Raw genomic sequence first — 25332 nt, 5'->3', positions numbered from 1 at the left:
GTTCCCACCCAGGCCGTGGGGAAACACAGACGCTTCCAAGCTGGTTGCTGCTGCACTCAAGTCAAACCTTGTTCGAGTCGGGCAGACCCACCCCCTGGCTCCAGGCAGGCTCAGCCCTGACCAAACCCTCCCAGACACGCACACGTACCTCTGGTCCCCAGTCAGAAGTCTGGGGACAAACCCTTGGGGCATTTGTGATGCAAAAGGATCACTGGGCCACCCCAAAAACAACAGTAGTTCTCTCCTTCAACACAACATCCCAAGGCTGCACTGTTCCTACCCAAGCATGCATCCCTGAAGACAGCGCTAGCCTGAAGGGGCTTGTTAAAAGCTACCGTCCTCCTAGCTCTGCAGGTGACCCCCATCCACAGAGCAGCTGAGCATCAGCCAAGATGAAATGTAGGTGTCCTTATACCCCACATGGGCAGCTGTTACCCTCCCCCTCCACAATAGGGGTAAGTGATGTGCTCAAGGTCACAGGGCTTCTGTGGCAGGGGACAGACTAGAACCCAGGCCTCTTGCAGGGCAAGCTGGTGCTCTCACTATGCCAACATCCTTCCTCTGTCTTGCCACCCCGAGCTCCTGAATCTTTTCTCCATCAAGGCTTTTTGCAGAAGGTGAAGGGGCTCGGGAGGGGCTGCAGAGCTACAGACACATGGCTGGCATCAAAGCCACCCCCTTTTGCAGAGAACTTGAATCACCCTTGTGCCCAGCTCCCTGTGCCAACTAGAGCTGCCTGGTGCTGCCCTAACTCGCACTCCAGCTGCCTGGGATGCTATGGTCTCGGGAAGCAGAGAATGGACCTATGTTCCAGCCACTTCCCACTCCACCCACTATGAAGTGGTGCAATGCTCTTATGCCAAATCCCACCAGCTAGGCACTCCCCTGTGCAGAGATGGATTTTCAGAGGTCCCTTTTCACCCACATGCTGCCAGACAAGTGTCTTGACATCTCTATGCTTTGCAAGCCTGAAAAGTCTCAGCCCCCACACCATTGGCATGACTGCTCCTTAGTGACATCTCTGCGGGGCGACCTTTTCCCAGGGATGGCAGCACTCCCAGGCCCAACCAGAGCTCATCTGATCTGCGGAAGCATGAAAAAAAAATGACCCTTCCCTTCCCAACCCCTCCCAAATTGCACCCAGCCTTTCTCCAGCCAGCGCAGAGTTGAGCTGTGATCCAGGGTTTGGATTCTGGCTCACTCAACCCAGAGCAGCATTTTCAAAAGGATGCAAGTGACTGACAAACTTCAGGCTAAAGTGATTTAGGAGCATGAGGCCTGAGTTACAGTCCTAAACCATTCCAGGTATGCCATGCTCCACCCCGGGTAAGTGAGCCTTGGGTGGCCCTGGCTAGATGGCTGCTGGTACCTGAGCAAGCTCAGTTCAAGCTAACTGGGGTGTGTCTACATAGCAAATCCAAGTCACTTAAGAGCCCGAGTTCCAGTGCATTTAGAAGAGACCAAAGTGAGTGCCTGAGTCACTTTGGCAAATGGGAGAAGGGACCAGATTTGCAAAGCAGTTGTGTGCCTATTTCCACGGAAACCAAATCAGGCTTTTTGGTGAATCCCATCTGTGGGCACCTCCATAAACGTTGCAATTCTCATCAAATCCTAAATCTTCAAGGCAGATTTTCCAATGGGGATCAGAGATGTCTAAACATATGATCCCTTTGGTGACTGCTACCCCCTCTGACTATGATCTCCATTTGTCTGTTCCACCTTGCAAAATTCAGCTCTGGAAGGTCAGTGATGGCTCCTATGGGAGAGGCTGGGATTTTCTAAACCTCTTTGGTTTCTTCAACACACTGCACCTGGGCATACGCCTTCCAAGCTACTGCCATGACCCCATAACTCAGGCACCGCCTCCTGATCACGCTAACAAGGATGCTCTACCTACCAGTCCTGGGTCTCTCTTGACTGGCCTCTGTGCAATTTCCACCTCTCCCCTTTTCCCCTGGCCGGGCAGGGCTCCCTGGCAGGGCACCACAGCTTATTGGGCCCCCCAGCTCTGCCTTGGAGGTGAAGGGGGTCTCAGGGGAAGGTGTGGCTGGTGGCAGATGGAGTCCTAGATCTGAGGACACGGAGTTATCTAGTGGGGCATGCCGGGGCACGGGCACGCTCGCCTCTTCAGGGGCACTGCTTGGCTTTTCCCGCTCAGCATCCTGAAAAAAGGGGACGGAGTATATGGCCCCTCTTGACTCATTGTCCACTTCTGCTTGGGGTAGCTGCAGCTCCTCCATCCTCTCTGTCACTGTGACAATGTCCTGGAGGCCCCTGGGCTCACTGGCTTGGTGATTTTCGGGAACCTCAGTGAAAGAGCTGGGCTCTTCTGTGGGCAGAAAGAAAGTGGGATATTACTGCCTCGTCCTGGCCCCTCAGCAGCAGGACCCCTTACCAATGATGCTCCCAGAGCAGGGCTGCCCTGGAGGGGTTCAAAAGACTGTAGTCAGCCCTGGTGCTCTCATGGATCAAACCAGCCCAACTGCCTATCCCGCGGCTCTGAGGCCAGGTGCACGCAAAAGGTCCCTTGATGCCACTTGGGTGCTGTGAATGGGCTTGGAAATGGCATCCTAATGGAGAATCAGGCCTTGAGATTTCATCGAAGAGCATGGCTAGGACTAATAGTCCATATGGCTCCCAACCAGCAAGGATTTGGGTGTGTGATACCTTTTATTGAATGAACTACATAGTCGGAAGGGATATAGACAAGTTTTCAGTTACCAAATACTGAGGAAGGGTGTATCCGGCACCCAAAAGCTTGTCTCTGTCCTTCCCAGCTATGTAGTTGGTGCAAAAAAAGGGTAATCACCCATAGAGATCCTTGCCTCTTGCATTTTTTTAGGACCATCACAAGTACAGCAACACCCCCACTAGATGACTAGTAATTGGCTAATGTCTCCCATAGGGGCAAGTCCCAGGGCATCCCGGGGGAAACAGCTTGAGACAGGAGCAGCTTGCGGCATTTGCAGCAAAAACACTTTTTCCAGGGTCATTTCCCAAGCCAGGTTTGAGGCTCAAGGAGTCGCACCCCACCTGTGGCATCAGGGAGCCTGCAGGCTCTCCTGAGCCCTCACCAGGATTTCAGCACACTCGCGGCTGCAGACAGGTGCCAAAATTGTGCCCATCGGTGATCTGGGCCACTGGAGCGGACTGACTCGCACCAGTGAGGGACGCAGACCATTGATTCCAATGGATTAGGGCCAGCTGACCCTGGAAGCATCTCCAGCTTGCTCTCTCCCACAGGGCAAAATGTGTCTGCGCCCAACAGGGCTCTGGCTGGGATATATATTTGGAGGGGAATTGCGAATTAGCATCAGCCTGCGACTTCTCTTTCATCCAGGACCACTGTCTTCTCTCTCTTGCACACACACATGTGGTTCTGGTGCAGTTCAGACTGGAACAGGAGAAAACCCATTGAGTCCAGTAAGCCCCATCCTAGAATCACAGGAAAGTCAAGGCTGACAGGGATGTTTAGTCCAAGCCCATGCTCCAAGCAGCAGCAGCCCTGTCTAAACCATCCCAGACCAGCAGTTTCTTTCTTCCTGGCTCTAATATCCCAGGTCACGGCAAGGGAAATTCTCTTGTTCCCATGGGGGACCTCACTGCAGTGCTTGGCCCCAGTTGCAAAAGATGCTGTAAAATCTAGACCGGGCTGGTCCCCCCCTGAGGACAGCTCCGCACTCCAGCTATAGCACATGCGATCAGTGAGAAGAGAGTCCTGCCATCCGTGTTAAATGACACAGCAAAGGACAATGAGGACATGCAGGGGGAACACCACTGACAGCAGTTAGTGAGTGACAGCTGAGGGGGAAGCACAGCTTAGTGGTTAAATCTGATTTCATTGCAGGCTTGTTCCCATGCTCCAGCTCCCATTCAGCCTCTGGAGGTCCCTTCCAGCCTGCTTCTCTATGAATCTATGCAGCCGCTTGGAGAAAGAACTCGTATCTGTACTACAGCAGGCCGAGGGGAATGGCCCAGACACAACCACGTGTAGCAGATCACTCAAACACGGGGTAAAGTTTACCCTGGAGAGACAGAGCAACTTTGCTACATGGGGGAAAATAACTACTTAGAGGACGCATGTGCATTTACTGTGCAGTAACCCAAATTACTGTGCAGTACACGCGCACATCTATACATACACACCCATACTGCACAGTAAATATGGTGACTTATGCCAACTTGAGCATACATTTGATACCTGCATCATGCAGGTATCAAATTTATGCCCAATTAGTTACTGCGCAGTAATGTATGTGCAGATGCCTTACTGCTCAGTAACATTGTGGGTGTAGACTGGGGACTAATGTTCCAAGTCTGTCCACATACAGCGTTAATGTGCTTCAATGCCTCCACGTGTAGATGCCAGCCTATTTTCCATTTATTGTGCAGTAAATTTAAGCCAGAGTAAATGCATGTGTAGGTGCACCTAGAACGTACTGTAAGTCTCACTGGAACATTGATCATTATATGCTGCAAACACAAGCGTTGGTCAGAGTAGGCCGGACCAGCAAAACGGAGAGATGCATGAACTCCTTATGTCTGCAAAACTTGGTTTGTGGGTCAGATGGGCTCCCCTGCCAGGAGATGGGAGGGGGTGATGGCTGTACAAGGCATAAGATAGTCCAGGACCAGGATGAGAAGGTGAGAATGGGAAGACCCAGGTCAGGATGTAAAACAAGCCTGTGGTGAAGGATGGATTGAGATATTCAAGGTATAGATGGAGTGCAATATGCAATTGGGTTTGATCATTGTATAAAAGGAGACTTGGAAATCCGGGGAATTTTGTAGTGGCCTTGGGGAGCCTGTGTGGTGTTGTGCCAACTACCTTGTCACACATACAAATGCCTTAACTCATGGACTGATGTACTTATTAGGTCAGGACATGGCAGGGCTGGGCTTATTGACAATAAACCTGGCCCAATCTTTGCTACCGAACTGAGCCTGTGGTCGGTCTTTCATCAGATTGATGCTGGAATCTCCTGACCGCAACTTCAAACACCGCAGCTCCTGAGACTTCAACACCAACATATCAATAACACCCAATGACACACACCGAGTGTCCCTTGCTCAGTTTTATCCCAGGGTAACCCAAGGCAAGGCAGGTCCCCTTCCTCTCAACTGCAGACAGCCAGCTTGGGGGAATGGGGTTGTGCGTCCGCTCTTTGCCACGGATTAAACTCCAAATAAAATGACTCCACTGCACTTGGGTCACATCCTAGGTGCTGCCAAAGTGATAGAAATAATGCGGCTTCCCTGGGTGAAAGCTGGTCCCAAATACAGCTTGTAAAACAGGGAGCATCTTCACCCAGAGCACCACTCTAATGTGCCTCCAGCATCATTACTGAAACCAGTGGAAAGCATTTGAGCATCTCAGGCAGCAGAAATGAGCTCAGATGCTTCTTCCCAGCTATTTTGTTTTAGAAGCAGTCTGGGATATAAGGCAGGGGGTGGACAACAAAATCTATAGGAAGACTGGAGAACAAGGCTGGTAGGGGTTACAGTTAACACACCTTGGTCTGGTAACCTGTGTGTCTTCCCTTTAGCTTCCTGGTCTGGTTGCCTAAACAAGCATCTCTTTGCTGGCATCATGGACCTCTTCACAACCCTTGCCCAAGAATCTCAGAGCGCTTGAGCGATATGAATGCACCAAGCCTTGTTCCTGATGGGACAGTATGGCCTCATCTGCTTTAACCATAAAGAAACTGAGGCCCAGAGGAGAGCAACTGAACCTCAGTTACTGGGTAAATGAACCAGGAATAAAGCCCAGAAGCCTCCATAGCTCAGCTTCTGTTTTAACCTTGGAGGCACCTTCTTATCTCCCCACATGTCCAGTGGCCTAGGCAGATGGACCTTTATCAACCTGCGTATATCAGCTTTTATTGCTACATATAGATTTGTAAGTATAGTATACTGGTAAGAACCCTATTAATCTGTGCGCGTACCGGGAAGATAGAAAGAAGATAGGATCTATCCATCTTTCAATCTAGCAGACAAAACCCTGATAAACTGCATGTATCAATCAATCATCACTGCTACACAGAAATGATCTTATATAGTACCAGCATATATAAATATAGTTATCTATGTCCCCATGAATCAATATATCAGTCACTGCTGTTGCTACTCACAGATCTTTCTCCTTCCCCAGCCAAGAGCCCTGTTAACCTGAATACAATTGCCAGGCACAGATTTTTTTATTTTTTTTTTTGCCTATGGATATAGACAGAGACCTTCATTCTTAAAAATAAAATCTCAAGAACTAAATATAGCAGCCCCAGAAGCCCCTTGGAAGTGCACAATTTGGTTAGGATCCAAGAGCTGAGAATAGCGGCTCCAACTAATTACTGAACCTGTCGCAGAACAGAAGTGCCCCATTTAGTCAAGCGAGACAGAAGAGTGGGATGGGAGGGAAGGGGAGACCCAGGCCAAGGGGCTGGGGGCCAGGAGGGAGTGGGCCCATGCAGAAGCTGGGAGAGGGGGAGTTGGGGCTTTACAGGAGACAGAGGCATGCAGGGTCCTGTCTGGAGGTAGTCAGGCTAATATCAGAGCCACAGACACCCGGAAAAGCAATGTGGATTCCTCCTGATGGAGCTAAATTCGCCTCCCTTCCTTCAGCAAAGAGGCATGAACCAAAGCTATCTACCACCGCTGCAATACCACCCCGAGACCCAGACACAACCTAACCCAAATGATCAGCTATCACACTGCACCCAATCCTGACAGACACCAAACTCATGCACCAGGCCTTCCCTGACACTGCCCGAGACCCGAGAAGTCACATGGGGCATCACAGTCCTACCATGCAGCAGCACCTAACTACCAGCTGTCGTAGGTACTTATTGCCTCCAGAAAGAAACCAGACCTGCTACGTCCTGCCATCTCCATGCTCCCAGCAAAGCACATAGGAGCATCGCGAGCCCTTGTCCAGAGACATCAGTCATTAGGCAACAGACACAGACCATCTCTCTCTCGACCCTGCCGGACAGCCCTATGCTGGGTGAAATTCTTCCCTGGGCAGCGGAGCAGCACCGAGCCCAGGGTCCCCGATGCTCCGGCAGGGCCTGGGGGTGGATGCCACCCCTCCCCGTGCACAGCCGCGGCACAATCTGTAGCGGATGCCAGCGACGGCTGCTTTACCTCTAAAGCAGAACACATCGTATCTGCTCTGGGCATCGGGGAATCCCGTCTGATTCCGGAAGAGGAAGATGGTTTTGACTCCTGGCACGCTCCCTCCGCACCGCTCCCGCGGGGTGATGATGGGGTAGCGGACGCTGCCGTCGGCCAGCCAGCCGGGGCTGCAGTGGTCTAGCCCCCGGGTCCAGGCCGCATACAGCTGACCCGTGGTTGCTATCTCCGCTCCCAGCGCCTGACAGTGAGCCTTGGCCTCTTGCCACGTGAATTTGTCTGGGGCCGTCTCCAAAAAGATTTCTCCTGCAAACACAGAGGAAGGAGGGAGGCATCAGAGCCGGGAGGGTCCCTGTGAGGGACGGGGCCTGACAGCCCCTCTCCCTCCTCCCTCTTCTCCCACCCGTGGGCTGTACGACACACCCCAGCATCAGCAGCCCTGATCTCCCAGCCCTTTGTCAGAGGCCGCCACTGCAATGGGGAAGTCGGTGTTTGGACCTGAACTCGGACCCCCCCCAAGCCTGTCTGCTGCTGTCGTGCAGACCCCTCACTACCTCTAAGCCAGACAGGTGCTGGGCTGGCCCTTGGGGATTCACTCGTTTCATACCAATAGCACTAGTGTTAGTGCAATCGCACATTACAAGCAAGCTGGTAGACCCTGCTGCCTCCATGGCTCTCATGGAGGGAGGGTATGTGACATGCCCAAGGACACACAGGGCATCAGTGGCAGGGAAGGGAATTTAGCCCCCAGTCTAAGTTCGAGGCAGATTGTTTTTACCACCAAGCCATCCTTCCTGACTGCCAATGAGAAGAGAAACTCTTGGCATCCAGGGCTCACCGAGGTGATTTCAGCCCCATGGAGACCGTACCTGGGACTAACAAAGCAGCAGGGCACCAAACTCATGTAAAATGAAGAGGGTTTAAGCACTCCACAGTCTGCTGAGAGAGGAAGGGAGCTGCCAGGACAACAGGACAAGACCATCACATGCAGATATAAAGGACGATGCAACGCTCAGTGCACAAGCCGGGCAACATGGAGACAAGCCTCCCCTCACCCAGGGAGAGAGGGGAAGGGCAGGGCGGCCGGACCCTCCATCTCAATGCAAACCCACAATAAAATGCTGCATTGGATCCAGTCTGGGAATGCAGCTACAGGAGAGGATCTGCTTTGCAGGGAAGAGGCTTTCCAAGCACAAGGCACTGGGTGAGGGCTGGGAGTGCCCATATCCTTCCCAAGCTGCCATCTTTCTCACTACTAGGAGAATCACGAATGCTTTTCCTCCACAGACCTTACAGCTACACCTTGGCCAGGTCTGGATTCAGAGGCACAGAAGGGGGAGGTGACCTTGCCCAAGGTCGCCCCAGTCCTGGATTTGCTGCCAGGCTAGAAACCAGGTGTCCTGAGCAGGACTTACCCCATCACCTTCTAGAAAAGGAGAATTAGGCTCCTAGATCACTTTGGAATATCTTTCTTGAAATCACCCTGGAAAATGGGGCTTCATTTAGGTCCTCAAAAGTAAATTTAGAGCAGTGGGGGCCAGGCTTTTTGGCAGGCATGCCACAAATTAGCCCATGCCTGGCTCGCTGCTTTGCTTTCTGCTCCCTACCCAATCTCCCACCTTAGCCTGTGTGCATGGCATGCAGCAGATCATCTGTGCCCCCTGTAGCATGGGTGCCCCAGGTTGGCCACCCCTGACTGAGAGCTGCCAGGAGTGAGCAGTCTTTGAGGACCAAGGCTGTAGGAGCCTAAATCCCTTAGGAGACCAACCGGACTTAAAGCATATAGACCCCTTTGAGAAGGCAGCCCAGAAGCTGTTGGAGCTCATGGGCTACGCTGGCAGTTGAGGGATCATCCAGACCCTTCCAGCACAGCTGTGGGGCTGTGGCAGTGGGGACAGACCATGATTGTTTTGGAAAAGCCAGTGCTTTCCCTTTCATTTCTCCAGGTCTTCTCTTTTTCCTGCTGTCTGGTGAGTTTCTGTTCCAAAGGGCCCTGCCGGGCTGGGCAGACGGCGCAGGGGAAAGAATCCAAGCCTTTGATGTCTCCTCCAGCTGACCTGAACCCCTCTTTGTGCCCGATAAGTTCACATCCTGCCGTGACCGGGTGCCAACACCACTACGAGAACATTGTGACCCCAGCCAAAGCCCGCTCAGCCCTCCCAGAGCCACACTGGAGCTTGCCAGGCATCAGGGGGCAAAACCCCAATGCCTCGTGTCCACCCCGATCCAGGACAGAGCAATTCAGCCCTCAGCAGAGCTGCCCACACCAGACCAAGACAGTCTTTTTGTCCTCCAAAATAATAAGACATCAGAGATTCAAGGACTTGGTGCCATCAGCTCTACAGGGTGGCAAATTCCACGTTACAGCTGTAATGCCGTCTGTAGCACAAACCCTTGGGCATCACTCGGTGTGATATAAAATGATATACACAGGCAGGCGGTGTCACAGTTCATCCCATGAGCTTCATGCATGTGAAAACACACGGATGTCAGAACCCAGCAGAGCAGTACATGCAGCAGTGATCTCAGGCATGACCTGTGTTGGATCTCCAGGAAACACGCCAATCCCTCATGTGTGCTAACCACTAGGTAAGTGCCTGACCTGTAACGATCCACCAGACTGGCCTCTGCTCTGAGGCTGGGCACGTGGTGACCCACCAGCTCAGCATCATACATGTAATCCATCAGCTTACAGCCACCCATAAAATGACCCCAGGCAGGACATGCAATGATGCCCTTGGACTCATGTGACAACCCACCAAGTCCATATGGACTTACAATGACATCAGCATGAAACATGCAACAACACGACAGACCATGCAACCATCCAGCAAGAAAGGCCATGCTATAATACATAAAGAAATGCTCTCAAATAAGGCCAGAGAGCCAGGATTTAGCACTTTTCACATGCATAACTTACGATGACCATCAATAATCAAGATTTTCTCACCCTCTGCACCATACATTAGTAATTCAAGCCATTTTCTGTTCTTCAAACACCCACCCACCAGATCCTAGACATGCACAGACTCCAAGCTATGAAGCGAGATGCATGGGTCGATCTTAGACCCTGGGAACAGAGCTGGGTGATATTACCGAATGGGCTGAAAAGTCCAATGTGAACCAAAACCTTCATAAATTCTGGTAGAAGACAGTGAGAAATTGTGCCCAAGGGGGAAAAAAACACCCAGAAGGGATGATTCCAGCAGCACGACCCTCCAATGCAACAAGACATATAATATTGGGTTGAACCAAACCTTTTGGGCTGGTCCAGAATGAACCTCATGGGCTTTCTCTGTTTCACCGTAAAAGGTTTCTGTCCTGGTTTCATCCAACCCATGTTTTCCCCTCACTGCTTTTTTGGTCGGGCTAGCAAACAGACAACTTTATTTTGTCACCCATTTTCCCCCTGGGATGTCGCCACCGAAGTGCGCAATGTTTCCATGCAGTAGGATGAAGTACTCAAGGCCAAGATTCTCTCTTGTGATAGATGTACAGAACGGGGGGATTTTGCAAGCCATCAAAGAGACAGGGCAAAGTCCCCTGGATACACTGAATATTCATGGCTGTGGGCAGGTGTTCAGGTCTAGCACTGTTTGCTCATGAACTACAGGCATCCCTCAGAGCTCAAGAGAAATAACCAAAAAGGGGATATGTGCCTCCTTTGCCCCACATTTGAACATCCAGATATCTAGAGCATCCTGCTGAAGTCACTGCCAGCAGATGGTTCCCAGCATCTCAGAGTATTGGGGCCATCCTCCAGAACCAAGGATGCGTGACTAAAATTGCAACCAGAACTGGGGGGAAAGGAAGAGGCCTTAAAGCAATTGCAGACTACAGGGCATAAGCCCAGCTCTGACTGAGAGGAAACTTCATATATGGGCAGCTTGTTCCATAATTACCCCATAGGGGATCCCCAAGACAGGCTGCGGGGGCTACATGGGTAGCTAGGGTGACCACAGGGTCAGAGCAGCCAATTAAGATACCATGCGCTTCAGGCTTGTAATTACCGTGGAGCTCTTCGGCATAACAATACACGTCGTATGTGTCTTCGGGGTCCACCACCCCGTAGTTGCGGACCCCAGGGAAGCCATTCATGTCTCCATAACAGGCCTCCCGCGGGGTATGGATGGGGTACCTGGGCAGAGGAAGCACAGGGATGGGTTTGCTACTGGCTTTTTGCAGGAGGAAGAGAACGGGGTAAGGTGGGAATATTTTAATTTAGCCCAGAATTTCTGGCCAGCCCCATCTGAATGGTTCATTGTGTCTCCCCGGTTCACCATCAGATACCTGCAGCAGCCCCATGAGATCCAGCAACCTGCATTTAGGTGCAAACGGATCCAGAGCTATCTATGCTCAGGCCCTAGGCCTTGTATCAGGACCTTTCACTATTGCCAGCCCTTTAGTCCCAGGCAGCATCAATGCACACGTTCCCTCTATTCACTGCATGTCCTGTATTCCTGAATCCCACTGCAGGCCATGCCATGGGTTAGCCCCCATGGGCGATTTGCGGTCCCTGACAGCTGGCCGCCCACCTGACGGTCTGGTCCGCGATCCAGCCGGCGTCACACTGCTCATAACCACCCAGGTAGGCGGCATAGAGCTGTTCAGGCGTGGCAATGCGGGCCCCGATCCTGGCACAGGCCTCCTGAGCTTCGGCAAAGGTGTAGGCATAGCGCTGGGAGCCCTCACGGTAGTGGAAGACAACCCCTGGGAGACAGATGGGGGGGATATGGCAGGATGGGTGCAGACTGGAGCATGGGAGGGAGCCATTTGCTTTGGGCGGCAGGGATATGAAGAGATAATGCTCAGCAGCACCATCACCTTTGAGTGGTCACTGCATCTGTACTGCCACCACCTCCGCTATCATATTATATGCTCTGAAGCAGGAGATCCTGAATTCAGTCCCCACTGAGGAAGACCCACCCAAGGAGAGCCTAAGCAAAGATTAACAACCTCATCAATATGAGGTTGGCTATAGATACCTCATCAATATGAGATATGGCTATAGAGATATAGATGATATATCTCTATATAGATATATATTATATTATATAGATAGAGCGATAATCTGACGCTTCTCTGCAAGGTGGTTTTGGATCTGGAAATGCCCTGCCCTTTCATTTGCTGGGATGATGTAGCTGGGGCTGGTCCTGCTTTGAGCAGGGGCTTGGACTAGATAATGACCTCCTGAGGTCCCTTCCCACCCTTATTGCCTATGATTCTCTTTCCATCTAGAGACAAAACCCCCTCTCCAAAGGCTTGAAGCTGAAATCCAGCAAAGGGAACACTCCCACTGACTTATAACAAGCTGCTTTTAGGTTTCTGGGTCTCCTGGAAATGAGGGGATGATCTCGTTTGGAGCTCATAACTGCTGCTTTGAATTCCCCACTTCCCGAGCCGCCAGAGGATGAAGATATCCCTTTTTCACCCTGTCCTTATTAGATTTCTCTGAGCAGCTACCAGCTCTACATCCCCTCCCATGCCCCACATGACAACCCCAAAGGCTGGCGCCATTACCTTTGACCTTCACCTCCAGCAGGTCATGCCCATCGTCGATGCCGTGCTGCACGTCACAGCGGTAGATCCCCGAGTCGCTGGGCCGCAGCTCCCGGAGCAGCAGAGAGGCGTTGGTGCGCTGGTGCTGGAAGGTGGGCAGGGAGGCACGGAAGCGATAGTCCTCGCTCACCTTCACCCTATTGCCTCGGGCGACCAGGATCTCCACCTCTCTCCCGTCGGAGATGAAGGTCCATTTGACGCGGGGGGTCCCCAGCACCGCCCGGCGCCCTGCCGTACTGGAGGTGGGCAAGGGGCGCAGGTACGTGATGCTGCAAGGGATCAGGATGTTGCCAGCTAGCACAGCCTGCACGGGTGGCTGTTGGCTGATGGAGACCTTGAGAGCCTTGAGGTCATCTGCAAGGGAGACGGATACAATCTGGTCAGCCATATCAGGCTGGGACGTGGGGTCACCGTGCCACACAGGGGTCAGCAAATAGGGGGGCACAGTGACCCTGCTCTGAAAGCACCAGCTGAACTAAAAGGAAGAGTCCCACTTGCCATGAGCAATACAGGGCCTAGGACACATGCGTGTTTCCATCTAGTGGAAAGACACATACATGCTGCACATAAGTACAGTGAATCAAACCTGTACAGCACACATGCATTCATGCACCCTCTATTTTCATTGCAATTTTCACTGCATTGGAAGGCAGTTTTCACTCTTCCTTCTCCCTCACTCTGCCCCCATCCCCTGGGTGCAGTATGCAGCCGACACCCTAAGGTGTTTGCAACGCCCTCTGCTCACCTGGATTTCTGCAGCCCCTTCACTCCCCTGGACCTGGGTCAATTTAAAGGCTACAAGCCGAGCTCCCAGCCCCAATCACACAGGCATCAGCTGGATGGAGAGGCCTGACTGAAACAGCCTCCTTCCATGCTCCGGTCCAGCCTTTGCCACAAGCCTCTGCCTAATTCACTGCCCAGAACAGCCCGTGCTCATGCACTGGGCAGCTGTTCAGCCTCCGGCTTTGAACTTACGGTCCAGCGTGTGGCCTGGAGCCTGACTGACCACTCTGAGGACAGAAGTAGCAACTTTCCACCCCCCCAACCCAGTGCTGTTTTATGGCTCATGCCCCCACAGATCCTAAGTGCTTTGCCAACAGCAATGGGTTTTGCTTCTCCCTGTTCCCAATGCCAGAGTAGGTCGATCCTGTACCGAGGCAGGGGGACTTGTGAAAAGAAACAATATTGGCTCAAGTAATTAAAAGGCAGATTCCAACCAGAGGCAGACACGCAGCATGGGGAGGTTTCAGCCCAAGGGCTTAACGTTGGAGAAAGCTGCAAGTACCTGAAAACAGGGGCTTATAATGGAAACTATCAGTCAACCTTAGTAACAGGCAGTGCCACCAGCCACATCCATAATGGCAGGTGGGGTTGGGTGCGTGTTACCTGTGCTGTCTCCAGAGACAAATGCATGGGGGAAGGCCAGGGGAACAAACACACAGAGCAGCAGCAGGAAGGCATCGGCCATAGTGTCACCTGGAAATGCAGAAGGGGAGAAAAAAAAAAACACAAGGCAAATCAAAGGGAGTTTATATTAGTCCTCTTGCTCCATCTCCCCCCCTCAACAGAGCACACAGAGCACCTGAGAAGATCTGTATGTACCCATTACAGGTGCTTGGCGTACAACAGGGTGTAAAGAGGAGAAAGGGAAAACTGGAGAAGGAAGGGGTGGATGAATGGATGGATGTGGCAGAGGTAATGGAAAGAGCAACCGGCATAGGAGAGGGAATGAGAGAAAGAACTGGATAGATGAGTAGGTACAGAGATTGATACACACTCTGATTAGATAGATAGGTAGGTAGGTGGATAGATAGTTGGGTAGGTGGATATAGATGAGTGTGTATGGATGGATGTGGTAAATAACTGCATGGATGAGTTACCAAGATGGATGGGTGGACGGATGGATGGATGGATGGATAGAGCCAAGCAAGCAAGCTGTGGAGGCAATGAGACAGTCACAGAAAAAGAAATTACTGTGCATAGATGGACTAACAGAGGCCAGAGAAGAAGTGAAAGAGCAATGGCTAGAAAGAGGCAAGGAGAAAGATAAAGGGAGAGATGGATGAAAGGACAGAGAGAAAGAGACAGTGCTAGAGGAAAGGACAGAGGTACAGGGGGATGGGCGGGGGAAAACACAGACAGCTCTGTAGACCCCTCATTTGCACTCCCCCCCCCCCCCCCCCGAAAACAGATATTATGGCTGGAAACACAGAGGTGGGTGACCCTGGCACAAGAAGGCCCCTGCCCTATGTACAATCCCCCAGCCCCATTCCTCCTCTCTTTGCTCTTCCAGATGCATCTCCGTGGAGGGCTTAGCAGGGCTCGCAGAGCGCCTCAATGTTTGTTGCACAGGGCAATAGCTGCCAGTGAGCAATTGAAACCTTCTCTTGCAAATCACCTGCTGTCGGGAGAAATGTCACCGCAGAAGAAATATGGGGCTGGCCGGGCGCTTTCCGCTCCCCTGCGTGATGGCTCTACAGAGCCCAGGCTGTTCCACTTCGCTGCCCAGACACCGGGGCTCCAATCTCTCCTTACTGCCTCTCGTGTCTGTGAATACGTCTGAGCACTGTGGGCATCACAAATGCCCCCAAAGATGCCCGCTGAAGCACTTTACCAATGACACACACAACCTCATTATAGCAAAGCCCCCATGAGACCAGGGGAAAAGGTCTCACAATCACTCAGTATTTCCTCCCCTGGACCCTGCCATAGTCCAGGAAGGGGCAGTCCACCAATACCCCTTTGTATCTTCCCTGTCCCCCGCACAGCCAAGGGCCCCATGGAGGTGCCGTGCCTTAGAGCGGAAGAAAAGAGCTTGCAGGGGTGATTCAGGGGGCCCTTGGCTATTGGCCCTGTGCTCCTAAATCATGCCCTACACCAAACCGTACATACTTAGGCATAGCTGCAGTAGCAAACTAAGTCCCAGGTGCCTGCTACAAAGACTGAACAATGAAATTCGGTGCCAGCAAGCAAAGGTTTGGGCTAAGGGACTTGCCCAGCATCCCATGGGAACGCAGTGGCAAAGGCACATTCCACCTCCAGTTCTCCAGGGCCACATGACCACCCCCACCCTCACCATGTCTCCCTACGAAGCCCAGCCTCATTCACCACTAAACTTTCCAAGCCCTGCAATGAAGTGACACCAACATCTTCCAGGTGACAGTTTCCCTTGCTGCTCCGCTGGAATTTGTTTGCAGAGCCCTTGTCATCTGGTGCCAAGGAGGAGGTGGAGGTTCAGGGTCACACACAAAACACAAAAAAAATAGCTAACACCCTTCCCAAACACTGACAGAGTCAGGAGCCCTCAAAGGGGCTGAGACTGAAAGTCACGGGGGTTTATAGCACAGCTCCAGAAGCAGATGCACAAGAGGGGATTAGGTGCCTAACTCCCATTGGCATAATTATGAAGAGGGCAAGAATCTGGCCCCTGGTCCATAAACACCGTTTGAGTTGCTGCTTTTCTGGTGTCTCATCCCAAACTGACTCTGGAGATGCCCCCATTAAATCTGACCCTGGATGTGCCATGCTCAGACTCTCCTGAACCTTTTGCGTGTCAGGGGATGGGCAGGGAAGCAGGACATGGTGCCTAATAGATGCCCCAGAAAGACATCTGTGCTGCAGATAACCCATCAGCTCAGCAACGCAGCATGGAAACTATGAGGGAAACCCCTAATATCTCCAGGGCTGGGTGAGGAGTTATTTTTGGAAATGCTGTGGTTAAAAATCTCAGGATGGGTTTTAACAGCCTGTGTTTAGCTGGAGCCGGGGTGCACCAGACGATGGGTTAGGGCTGCCGGGCCTCAGGCAGTGAGGACAGGAGGCTACGTGTGCGTACGCACACGTGTGCATGTATGTGTGTAGCCAGAGCCATGGGTTCATCCTAGAGGCTGCTGAAGGGTTTCACAGCTGTGTCTGGAGCCACGAGGGGATGGAGCCAGGGAAATTCACTTTGCGATTCTGCTCAGGCCAGCGGTTCTCGGCTCACAGGCTGTGAATGCCGTGGTCCAACCAAAGAGCCCATTATGTCCCCGGCTTTTCTCAAGGCTGCTTGGCACAAAGCGACTTCCCCTCCCCCTGCCTGCTTCCAAAAGCTCTGTCTGAAAGGGTTTCCCAGGCACTTAACGCTGGCTTTGCCGGGCTGAGCCCCTCTGGGCCACCTGGTGCTGTGAGCCCCTTGGCAGCAAGAGGAGAGAAACAGGCTGCAATGGTCTGAGCTAGCTGCAATGGTCCCTGCCCTGCCACAGTCTCCCCAGACAGCCTTGGGCATGTCACTTCACCTCTCTGCCTCTCCAGTGACTCCCAGATGCCTCCTGCCAGCCTGGCTCTTCCTCCACCCTCCTTCCTCATTCAACTGAGGTTGACAGGCAGGGTGTGGACCCAACACACTCACTGGATCTTACTCTGGGGTTTTCCTTGATCCCAAAGCCCTTTGGGATTGTGATATCCTGAAGCTGGAAGCAGACTCCAGGGTTGAAGCCTCAGCACGGAGGCAGGATGTACGTGTTCCTAAGTCAGCCCAGCCAGGCATCCATCCAGCCCAAATATTTGTGGATGGAGCAGTCTTCCACAAACCTCTTCGGATCCATCCCTACATTGTCTCGAGCGTCCACAAGTGAATCCCAGGCTGCAGCCCACGGAAGCTCCCTACTGTTCCCTAAATGCCTATGACAAATCATCCTGATCCCACGAGGGCTGTGAGCGGCCCATCCAAGCCATCTCCACCAAGATGGCTCTTTCCCAGACCTCGGGAGTTAGCAGCAGGCCTCCCCTGCCAGCTTTCCAGCCCTCTGTGGACGTTGCGGACGGCCAGGCAGCCTTTGTCGCTCTCTCTGGATCATTGCAATTCAAAAATCGCTTCTCTGGAGGGAATCAGAACAAAGCCTTCCAGCCCAAGCCCCAGCTGGGACTCAGCACCCAGCTGGATGAGCGCAGCCCCTCAAGGCAGACTCCTTGGGAAGCCTGTGAAAGCAGACAGCTTTTGTTGCCCAACTCCTTTTTCCGTTCCCAAGGTGCCACGGTGGCTTGAGTGATGGCTTTCCAAACGGCAAGCACCGGAGGAAGGAGAGAAGAAAGGCAGCCATAAAAAACCCACCGTTTCCCAAGAGGGTGTTTTTTCACTTCCTAACTCCTGCCTGCGCTATCCCCTCTCCGGGGCCATGAGGGCTCTCGTGCCTCCAGACCCATCAGCAGCAACATGAGGCATGCTGCATTTTTAATGGTGCATCTCAAGATAATTCAAATCACCAGCTTCTGGAGTCCAGTGAGGATCTAGATGTTGTCTCAACATTTCTAGCCCTTATTTTGTCATGGAAAACATGGAAATGGATCCCCTGGCTCCATCCTGAAAGCAAAGAATCCAAAATGCAGGGTCTTATTTTGGGAGGGTTCTTTAACCCTCCCATCACAGTGGGCAGCTGGGTGCTCTGCCCTTGCAGTATCAGGGGTTTACAAAACACAAAGACCCCAAAGAGCCTACAAAAATCAGCAGAGCTGGGAACTAGACCACCACCAATGCACCTCCCTGCAATGGGATGGATGAATGGATGGATGGATGTAGCAGAAGTAATGAAAAAAGCAACAGGAAAGGAAAAGAGAGAGAAAAAACTGGATAGATGGGTAGGTACAGGAACTGATACACAGTCAGACAGATATACAGTCAGATCGATAAATAGAGGGAGGAGCCATCCCAAATGGGTCACCAAAATTCAGGAGGGAGCAGGGGCCAGACGAGCATGCTGGATCTCCCAGCTCCAGCTCCATCGCTCCCATCCTGGAGATGGAGGTGGGATAGCAGCAGCCTGTAGATTGAGCAGGGGCCTGTGCCCACCCAGGGTGCGATGCCCAAAGCCACAACCTTGCTGGGCCCCAATGGCGATGTCCCACTAGTGGGAAGCTGGGGTCATCCCAGCCCCCTCCAGCCTGCTTGTCAGACAAGAACCTGCTCCAAGCCTCCTTCCAAGCCTCCCCGGCACGTGAGGCTTTAGTCATCTGGGATCACAAGGTGCCCTGTCGGCCCCGCAGGAAACGAGGGGAAGGAGACAGAGCAGTGGCTTTCCAGAGCTGCTCAGCTGCAGAATGAGTCAGCAGCCGCGTATCCACGGGCCTGGCTCTGCGCCAGCAGGCAACGGAAGCAAGGGAGAGAGAAGGAGCCTTTGATGAGCCTGCAGAGACCGGCAGGCACGTGCCTGTCAGTGCACACCTGCACACACACACATGCACTGGGCTTGGGCCCTGTCACACCTGCTCCCTGCACACAGCTTCATACATGTGTGCAAACCTCCCCCCCTGCCTGCCTGGATGCCACGTGGCTGCACACACCTGCGGGCCCCTGTATGCGTGGTCAGGAGTAAAGTCATGTGTACACACATGCACCAATGTGTGCATACATGTGTGTCCAAAGCACATGCATTGGACATGCATGTCCCACTTACATACACATGCATGTGCTTTGGGCACATGTGTGCAGGCACAAACTCCTCACATGCGAGAGGCTAGCTCCTTCAAGCATGCTCATGTCCAGGTCCCTCTGCCTGCATACAGCTGCATCTATGCACACTCCTATACCCACGCACTTGTCCACCAGTGCATAGATGCATTTACACACATGTCCCCCAAAATACTTGCATGTATCCTCCCTGCCCCCCTCCCCCACAACACCCCTTTAGCATGTGCTATCAATGGAAACCTCCTTCATCCCACTTCTAATCCACATGCACATGGACCATCCAGCTGGGTCTGCCCTGAGCTTTATCCAAAGGCTTTTGACCTCTTCCAGGTCGTTCAGCAAAGCATGGCCAAAATCAACACCCTCCAGCTGGAAAGATTGATTGCAAAGACAAGGCCTTTCCCAATGGGATATCAGGCCATTTTTCCACCTGCTTTACCCAGGAGCTGATGGGAGCACCCTAGATATAAGCACAGGAGTCCTATGCCAGCTGGGAAGCATGCACAATGCCAGCTGAGCAATGGGTGAATACCAGGTCCACTGCAGGGAGGATTCCCAGATTCCCTTCCTGCAGCATTAAGCAAAGCAGAGGGAATGGGGTGCAGGGGCACACAGCCCTATCTTGAAGGGGAAGGGAGCTGGAGGGGGACAGTGCCTAGGAGCTGCCTCAGCAATGAAAATAACTTGGCAGAGGGGTGGAAAAGGGAAAGGGGGGTGGGCTTTGCTGCGAGTCAGAGCAACTTAGGGCTAGGGGAATAGAAAGGGGCTCTCTGGGACAAGGCGGCTGAAGCCGGTGTGGAGGGGACATAAGTGGCAGCCCCAGCCTGCCCTGCTTCTTCCTCCCTCCCCAACAGAGCATAGATCTTCCATCCCTTGTAACTGCATTCATTAGCCAGCCCCTCTGGGTGGGATGAATCTACTCTGGGTGGGGTCTGGGAGAGCAGGAAAGCAGGGATGCAGCTCCTGGGGCTGGTATTTCAGGCTGGAATCTCAGGAGATGGGGAAGGGGGGAATTGGCTGAACCACCACAGGAGACAAGCTGGGGAGGGGACAAGATGCTGCATCTGCTCAGCACCGGGGGAATCTGCATTCAGGTACTCACCTTGGGAGTCTGTGGGGGGCAAGTAGTGCAACAGAGCTCAGGAGAGACCAGCCTGGGACACACCCACGGAGGCTGGTGCTAAGTGCTGTACAGGCAACCCAGCCAGAGCCAGCCCCTGCTCCCAAAGGGGCTGTACATCTACCCAGGCCAGAGTAGAAGGAAGGGGAAACTGAGGCAGGAAACTTGGAAGAGCCTGGCCCATAGTCAACCAGCAGAGCTGGGCAGCGGAAGCGGAGGCTGGGTAGGGGACCCCTGTTTCTGGAGCTGTGCAAGGCCCCACCTGCTCCCCTTGCCCCAGGTATAATGTAGAGCAGCCTCGGTGCTGACAACCTGGGCACAGGTACACCCCTGCTCCATGACGAGCCACTGCCACATAGCTCTGCTGTCCTGAGTGTGGGGCTGGGTGCACAGGACACATGGGGCATGTTCTCATGGCGGCACACCTGCACACACCCCTGCCCTCGGTGTGCCAGGGATGGCAGGAATCAGCAGCTCCAGCATGGCCAGTACCCACCTGTGGAGGGTGGGGGGGAGGGGAAGGAGCAGCAATGGGTTTGGAGGGGTGGGGGTTGCAGTCAAAGGCACCAGTGGGGGTGACACGCGTGCACACAGACATACCCCAACTGAATTAAAAGAGAAGCGAAGAAGGAAGCTACTGGAGCCCCTGGGATATTTAACCAGGTGGAAGATAATTACCCAGCTTGGAATCCAGCCAGGACAGAAGGACCCAGCCTTAGAGATCCATTAATGAGATCTCTTGCAGTGTGCATGCACAGATGCACGCGCGCGCGCACACACACTCTGACCCTGCAGCAGTCCTGCCCCTGCAGCGTGTATGGGGGACTCAGCATCCTTCCAGCCCCATAGACAAGGCCTTCCAGACAAGGGCTGCAGGTCCCAGCCCCAACACCCCTGAAGTGCCACAAGGCAGCAGGCCCCACCTTTGACTTGGCAGAGGGGGAAACTGAGGCACACAGCAGGGATGACTCACAGATAAGGAGCAGAGGCTGGGAGAGATCCCTGGCATCCGGCTTCCAGACAGCCTCCTTTCTAACCACTAGGCTATACTACCCTCCTACAGCTGCACATAAAAGACAGTAGCCTCAACAACTGGACAACCTGCTCCAACCACTAGGAAGCACCCCCTAGGAATGGAGCCCAGGTATCCTGACCCAATCTAACCATGCTCCCCAGCCATGAACCCAGGAGTCCCGAGGTCTGGGCAGCAATATCTCCTAGCCACGACAAATCCAGGCAGCGTGCTGGAAAAGGAGGGACCAGACCTCAGAACAGGACTGGGCAGGCTGGCAAAGACCCCAGGGGTCTCACACCCCCTGTTCCTCCCTGTGAGGCCCCTAGGGTTGTTGGCTAAGCCCCAGAGCATAAAGCCAGGGCCCGATCCTGCCGTGCAGCCAGGAGCCCCTGCCCCTCCAGGAGACAGAGGTGCTCAGCTTGGGGGCTGGCAACCATAAATTTGGGAAGGGAGCACAGAGGGGATTTCTTTCTACCATGCTGTCTGGGATGAAAGGGGATGAGCAATGCCGGAGGAGGGATGGGTTGCACCAAAGCAGGGAGAGAAAATGCATCCCCCAAAGCAGGCATCAGGCTTCATACATGACCAGGAGCAGCCCAGAGGCCACAAGGATGGACACAGGGGGAACAGAACGGGACCTGAGCCCCAAAGGCCAGCACCACCGGGCAGTGAGGGAAGGTTTGATTCAAACCCAGCAGCTCATCTAAAGTGTCATCTGTCCCTCAACCATGCCCTTTGCCTGCACATAGGCCGTGTGATCTAGCAGATCACTGCCACTGACCCACTGGCTGCTCAGAGTCACTTCCCCCTGCCAGTGCCTCAGTTTCCCCTCCTGCCTATTGACAAGGACTGCAAGCTCCACAGGCCTGATCTTGGCATGCCGGACCTGGGGCTCTGAGCCTGGCTGGGATGGCTCTAAGTTGGCTGCATTAGCAGAAAGCCTCTGGCTACAGCTGGTTGGAGATAGGAGTCTCTGGAGCGCCGCCCTCAATTCGTTAAATATGCAAAATAAATGCCTCGTTAAGGAACTTTGTGCTCTCCTGCAGCTCTGAGGCAGCCTGACAGGGCAGGGCCCAGTTCAGACATGCACCCACCCATTCCAGCAGGATGACGGTTCTGCCCATAGAGGCCACAGGGGCAACACTGTCCTGGGGTCAGCAGGGTGTGGGATGGCAACTGGGGGGCCTTTGCTGGGGATGATGACAAAGCCCTGGGAAATCCCGAGCCAGATGCAGTCACCCTTCTGCTCCGATGGAAGATAGACAGTGCTTTGCAAACCTGTGGCTTGGAGTGAGCCCTTGATATGTGGAGCTCCTAAGACATAAAAGGCAGCAGGGTTGATCCCCAGGCTGGGAGGGATCTTTGCAATTGCCCCCCTCTGACCCTCCCATATCACCCAGGCCTGAGAACCAGGTGCAGCGATGGCTGCATGGAGCCCAGCAGGGAAGGGCTGAGCCGGCCAGGCCTGGACTGTTCCCCACAGTGCATCAGGACATGCACCCACCTTTCACAAATGGGGGTCTAGCTGCACCCCATCCCTTCTCAGGGAGCACCATCCCCTATCACACAGCACAGAGGGCATGGAACCAGATGCACACCCCAGCCCCATCAGATACAACAAGTCCAGAGCTCAGCCAGGACCTGAACCCGGGTCCCCCAGTTCCCAGCCCAGTGCCCCTGCCCTCCCTGCACAAAAGCAGCCACCGCTGCTAATATTCGGTATTCCTCTATGTCCTGGGGAGCTGAGCAGGAAGACCTCTGGATGAAGAAGCCAAGGAGATTGGATCCAGCATGCCCAGAGCAGCAGTAGGCTGCTAGATCCAGCTCCCAGTGCTGCTAGGATCCATCTCCCAGTGCTGCTCCCAGCCTGTCCCTGCTCAGAGAGGCGCACACAGCAAGCATCCTCCCCAGCCCTGCTCAGCCAGAACTGCTGCCCGGCGCGCAATTCTCCCACACGCGCAACTTTAACCATGTTTCCCTCATCGCTAGAGCTGCAGATTTGAAGTAGCTGTAGGGGGAAGGTTGGATTTGTAGCACAAAGCTGATCTATTAAAAACAAGAATAATAAAACTTGCACACACTGAAAAAATCATCTGATGCAGAGAGAGAGAAAAAAACCCTTAAAATCCCCAAGCCAAGGACAAACCTCTCCAGCAAGTGACCCAACCAAAGTGACAAGCCCAGAGCTGAATATTGCAGGTCAAATATCTCCTCTGTGGTGTATCAGGTTCATCTCACTCACACACACACACACAAGATAAATCTACCATCCAGACCCTTTCAGACTCCCTGCTGCATCTCTTCGCTTACCTTCTGGCATTAAAGATCAAGAGCAAGGGAGGTCAAACAAGAAATCTCTTTGCACTTAAAAAAAGAGCCCCCCAGAGCCAGCCGCACAGACTCTGGCTAGCACCCACTCCCATCAGTAGCCCCAGTGAGTCTTACTGGAGTGAGTGCTGGTCCTCAAGGGCTGGATAGGACCCACCACTGAGCTCACAAGCAACCAGGAGGCATCAGTTATCCCAACCTGGCTCTAAAGTGTCACCAGTTTCCAAAGTCTCCCTTAGATGGAGAAAAAAAATAGCCCAAAGTCATTCACCAACCTCTTCAGGATGCTGGGAGGAGACTTGCAGAGCCTCTGGTGGAGGACCAGGCGCGTGTGTGCTGAGCTGAGAAAGGCAGAGAGAGAAAGAACTTTTCCTTTGGAGCTCAGCCGGTGCTTGCAGGGGGGGCAATGCAGAGATGAACTGCAGTTATTTCAGAAGGGAGCACAGATAAAATATACAGTCAGGAGCTGCCGGGCAGGACAGAGCTGCTGGATGCACACACACAAATCCTCCCCCGCTCCAGCCTTTTATATTTTCCCTCCCACTCCCCCCACCCTTTTGCAAAAAAATCTATAGTGCCAAGGAAATGCACTGTATTTCTAATTCGATGCTGCGCTGGCTGCATTCCCTCCTCCCTCCTCCTTCCCTGCCACTGGCAGAACCATCCCGAGAAAAGATGCGGGAGGAGAAAACCGAAGCAGGGCAGCTTTTCAATCCAATGCAGCAAAACTTGCTGATGCCTCCGAGTTGCAAATCCAAAGTGCGGTGCCCTGGCTTGGGAGAAATGCGGCTTTTCTGAGGTCCTGGTCACTCTCTTGCAGAATTTCAAATACACACACACACACCCAGGTACCTGCCCTAGCTCTGGGTGCAGAAGTGAATCAATACCCGTCATGGATCAATACAGAGCACAAGTGATTCCCCCCTATCCCGTCTTCTTTTCAGGGTGGCCAGTTGGCCCCTGGATTGAGTTATATGCAGCACTTGGCAGCCTTGAAGGAATGGGGGGGGCAGCTGTTGGCAGGAGGCTGGGGGTAGCCAGGGTGGCTTTGTCATGCAAATCCCCCCCAGCTCTTTGTGTGCATGGGGGGCCAGGGTGGGCATGGATCAATGGCTCTACAGTCCTTTACGACAGACTTAAAAAATAAAGCAATGCTGGAAGACGGGGGAAATATCCCTGATTTTATTCCAGAATCTGCAACTTTGGAGCTTTATTTCCTGCTTATTAAAACCACCAGGTGTGACTTGGATGTGACAGCAGGCAGCATCCAGTCCAGATCACCTTAGTACTGGCAGGTGCTTTCCCCTTTCCCCTCAACCCATGGATGTCCCTTCTTTCCCCCCACTCTGCTTGGAACCCTTCCAGCCTCAGTGTACTCAGCTGAGAAATGGGGATGGGAAAAGTCCATAACAATGATGGTGATGGCTTCATAAAGGCACAGGGGTTTGTTAGGGCAGTTTTTAACTACAGTGGGGTCCATTGTCAGCCAGCTGATAGGACCTCATTTGGCAACCGGTGGAGGGGAGGGGGCAGAAATAGAAATCAAGAGTCGGTCCCCTGCAACAGACACGTTCTCCAGAGTTAATCAGCGCCCAACAACCCCAGCTCAGTGCTCCAGGGGCGATAGATCCAGCTTTGGGGCTCACTGAGCCAAACCCTTTCAAGGCTCAGATCCTCCCTGTGCTACTTGGACATTAAACACAAGACGGGAGTTTTGCTTTCGCTGCTCTTTGCCCG

General features: G+C 53.2%; 1 protein-coding gene across 2 annotated transcripts in view; it reads right to left on the bottom strand.

Annotated features, from left to right (window-relative positions):
- The window catches only part of BCAN (brevican), a 34746-nt gene extending 10649 nt beyond the window's left edge, over window positions 1–24097 (bottom strand). Inside the window, exons 1-7 of one of the 2 annotated variants that reach the window (XM_019484852.2) lie at window positions 23871–24097; window positions 14074–14163; window positions 12649–13041; window positions 11664–11838; window positions 11139–11266; window positions 7141–7434; window positions 1898–2329 (exon numbers count right to left, since the gene is read on the bottom strand). In XM_019484852.2, coding sequence (XP_019340397.1) covers window positions 1898–2329; window positions 7141–7434; window positions 11139–11266; window positions 11664–11838; window positions 12649–13041; window positions 14074–14155 — 1504 coding nt within the window. In that variant the 5' untranslated portion in view covers window positions 14156–14163; window positions 23871–24097. The remainder of the gene's footprint in view (window positions 1–1897; window positions 2330–7140; window positions 7435–11138; window positions 11267–11663; window positions 11839–12648; window positions 13042–14073; window positions 14164–23870) is intronic. The other variant, XM_019484853.2, reaches the window with a different exon arrangement.
- Window positions 24098–25332: the final 1235 nt, after the last annotated feature.

This window comes from Alligator mississippiensis, chromosome 15 (assembly GCF_030867095.1).
Source record: "Alligator mississippiensis isolate rAllMis1 chromosome 15, rAllMis1, whole genome shotgun sequence".
NCBI lineage: Eukaryota > Metazoa > Chordata > Crocodylia > Alligatoridae > Alligator > Alligator mississippiensis.
The sequence above is the reverse complement of the archived record's forward strand: the minus strand, read 5'-3'. Positions and strand labels throughout refer to the sequence as shown.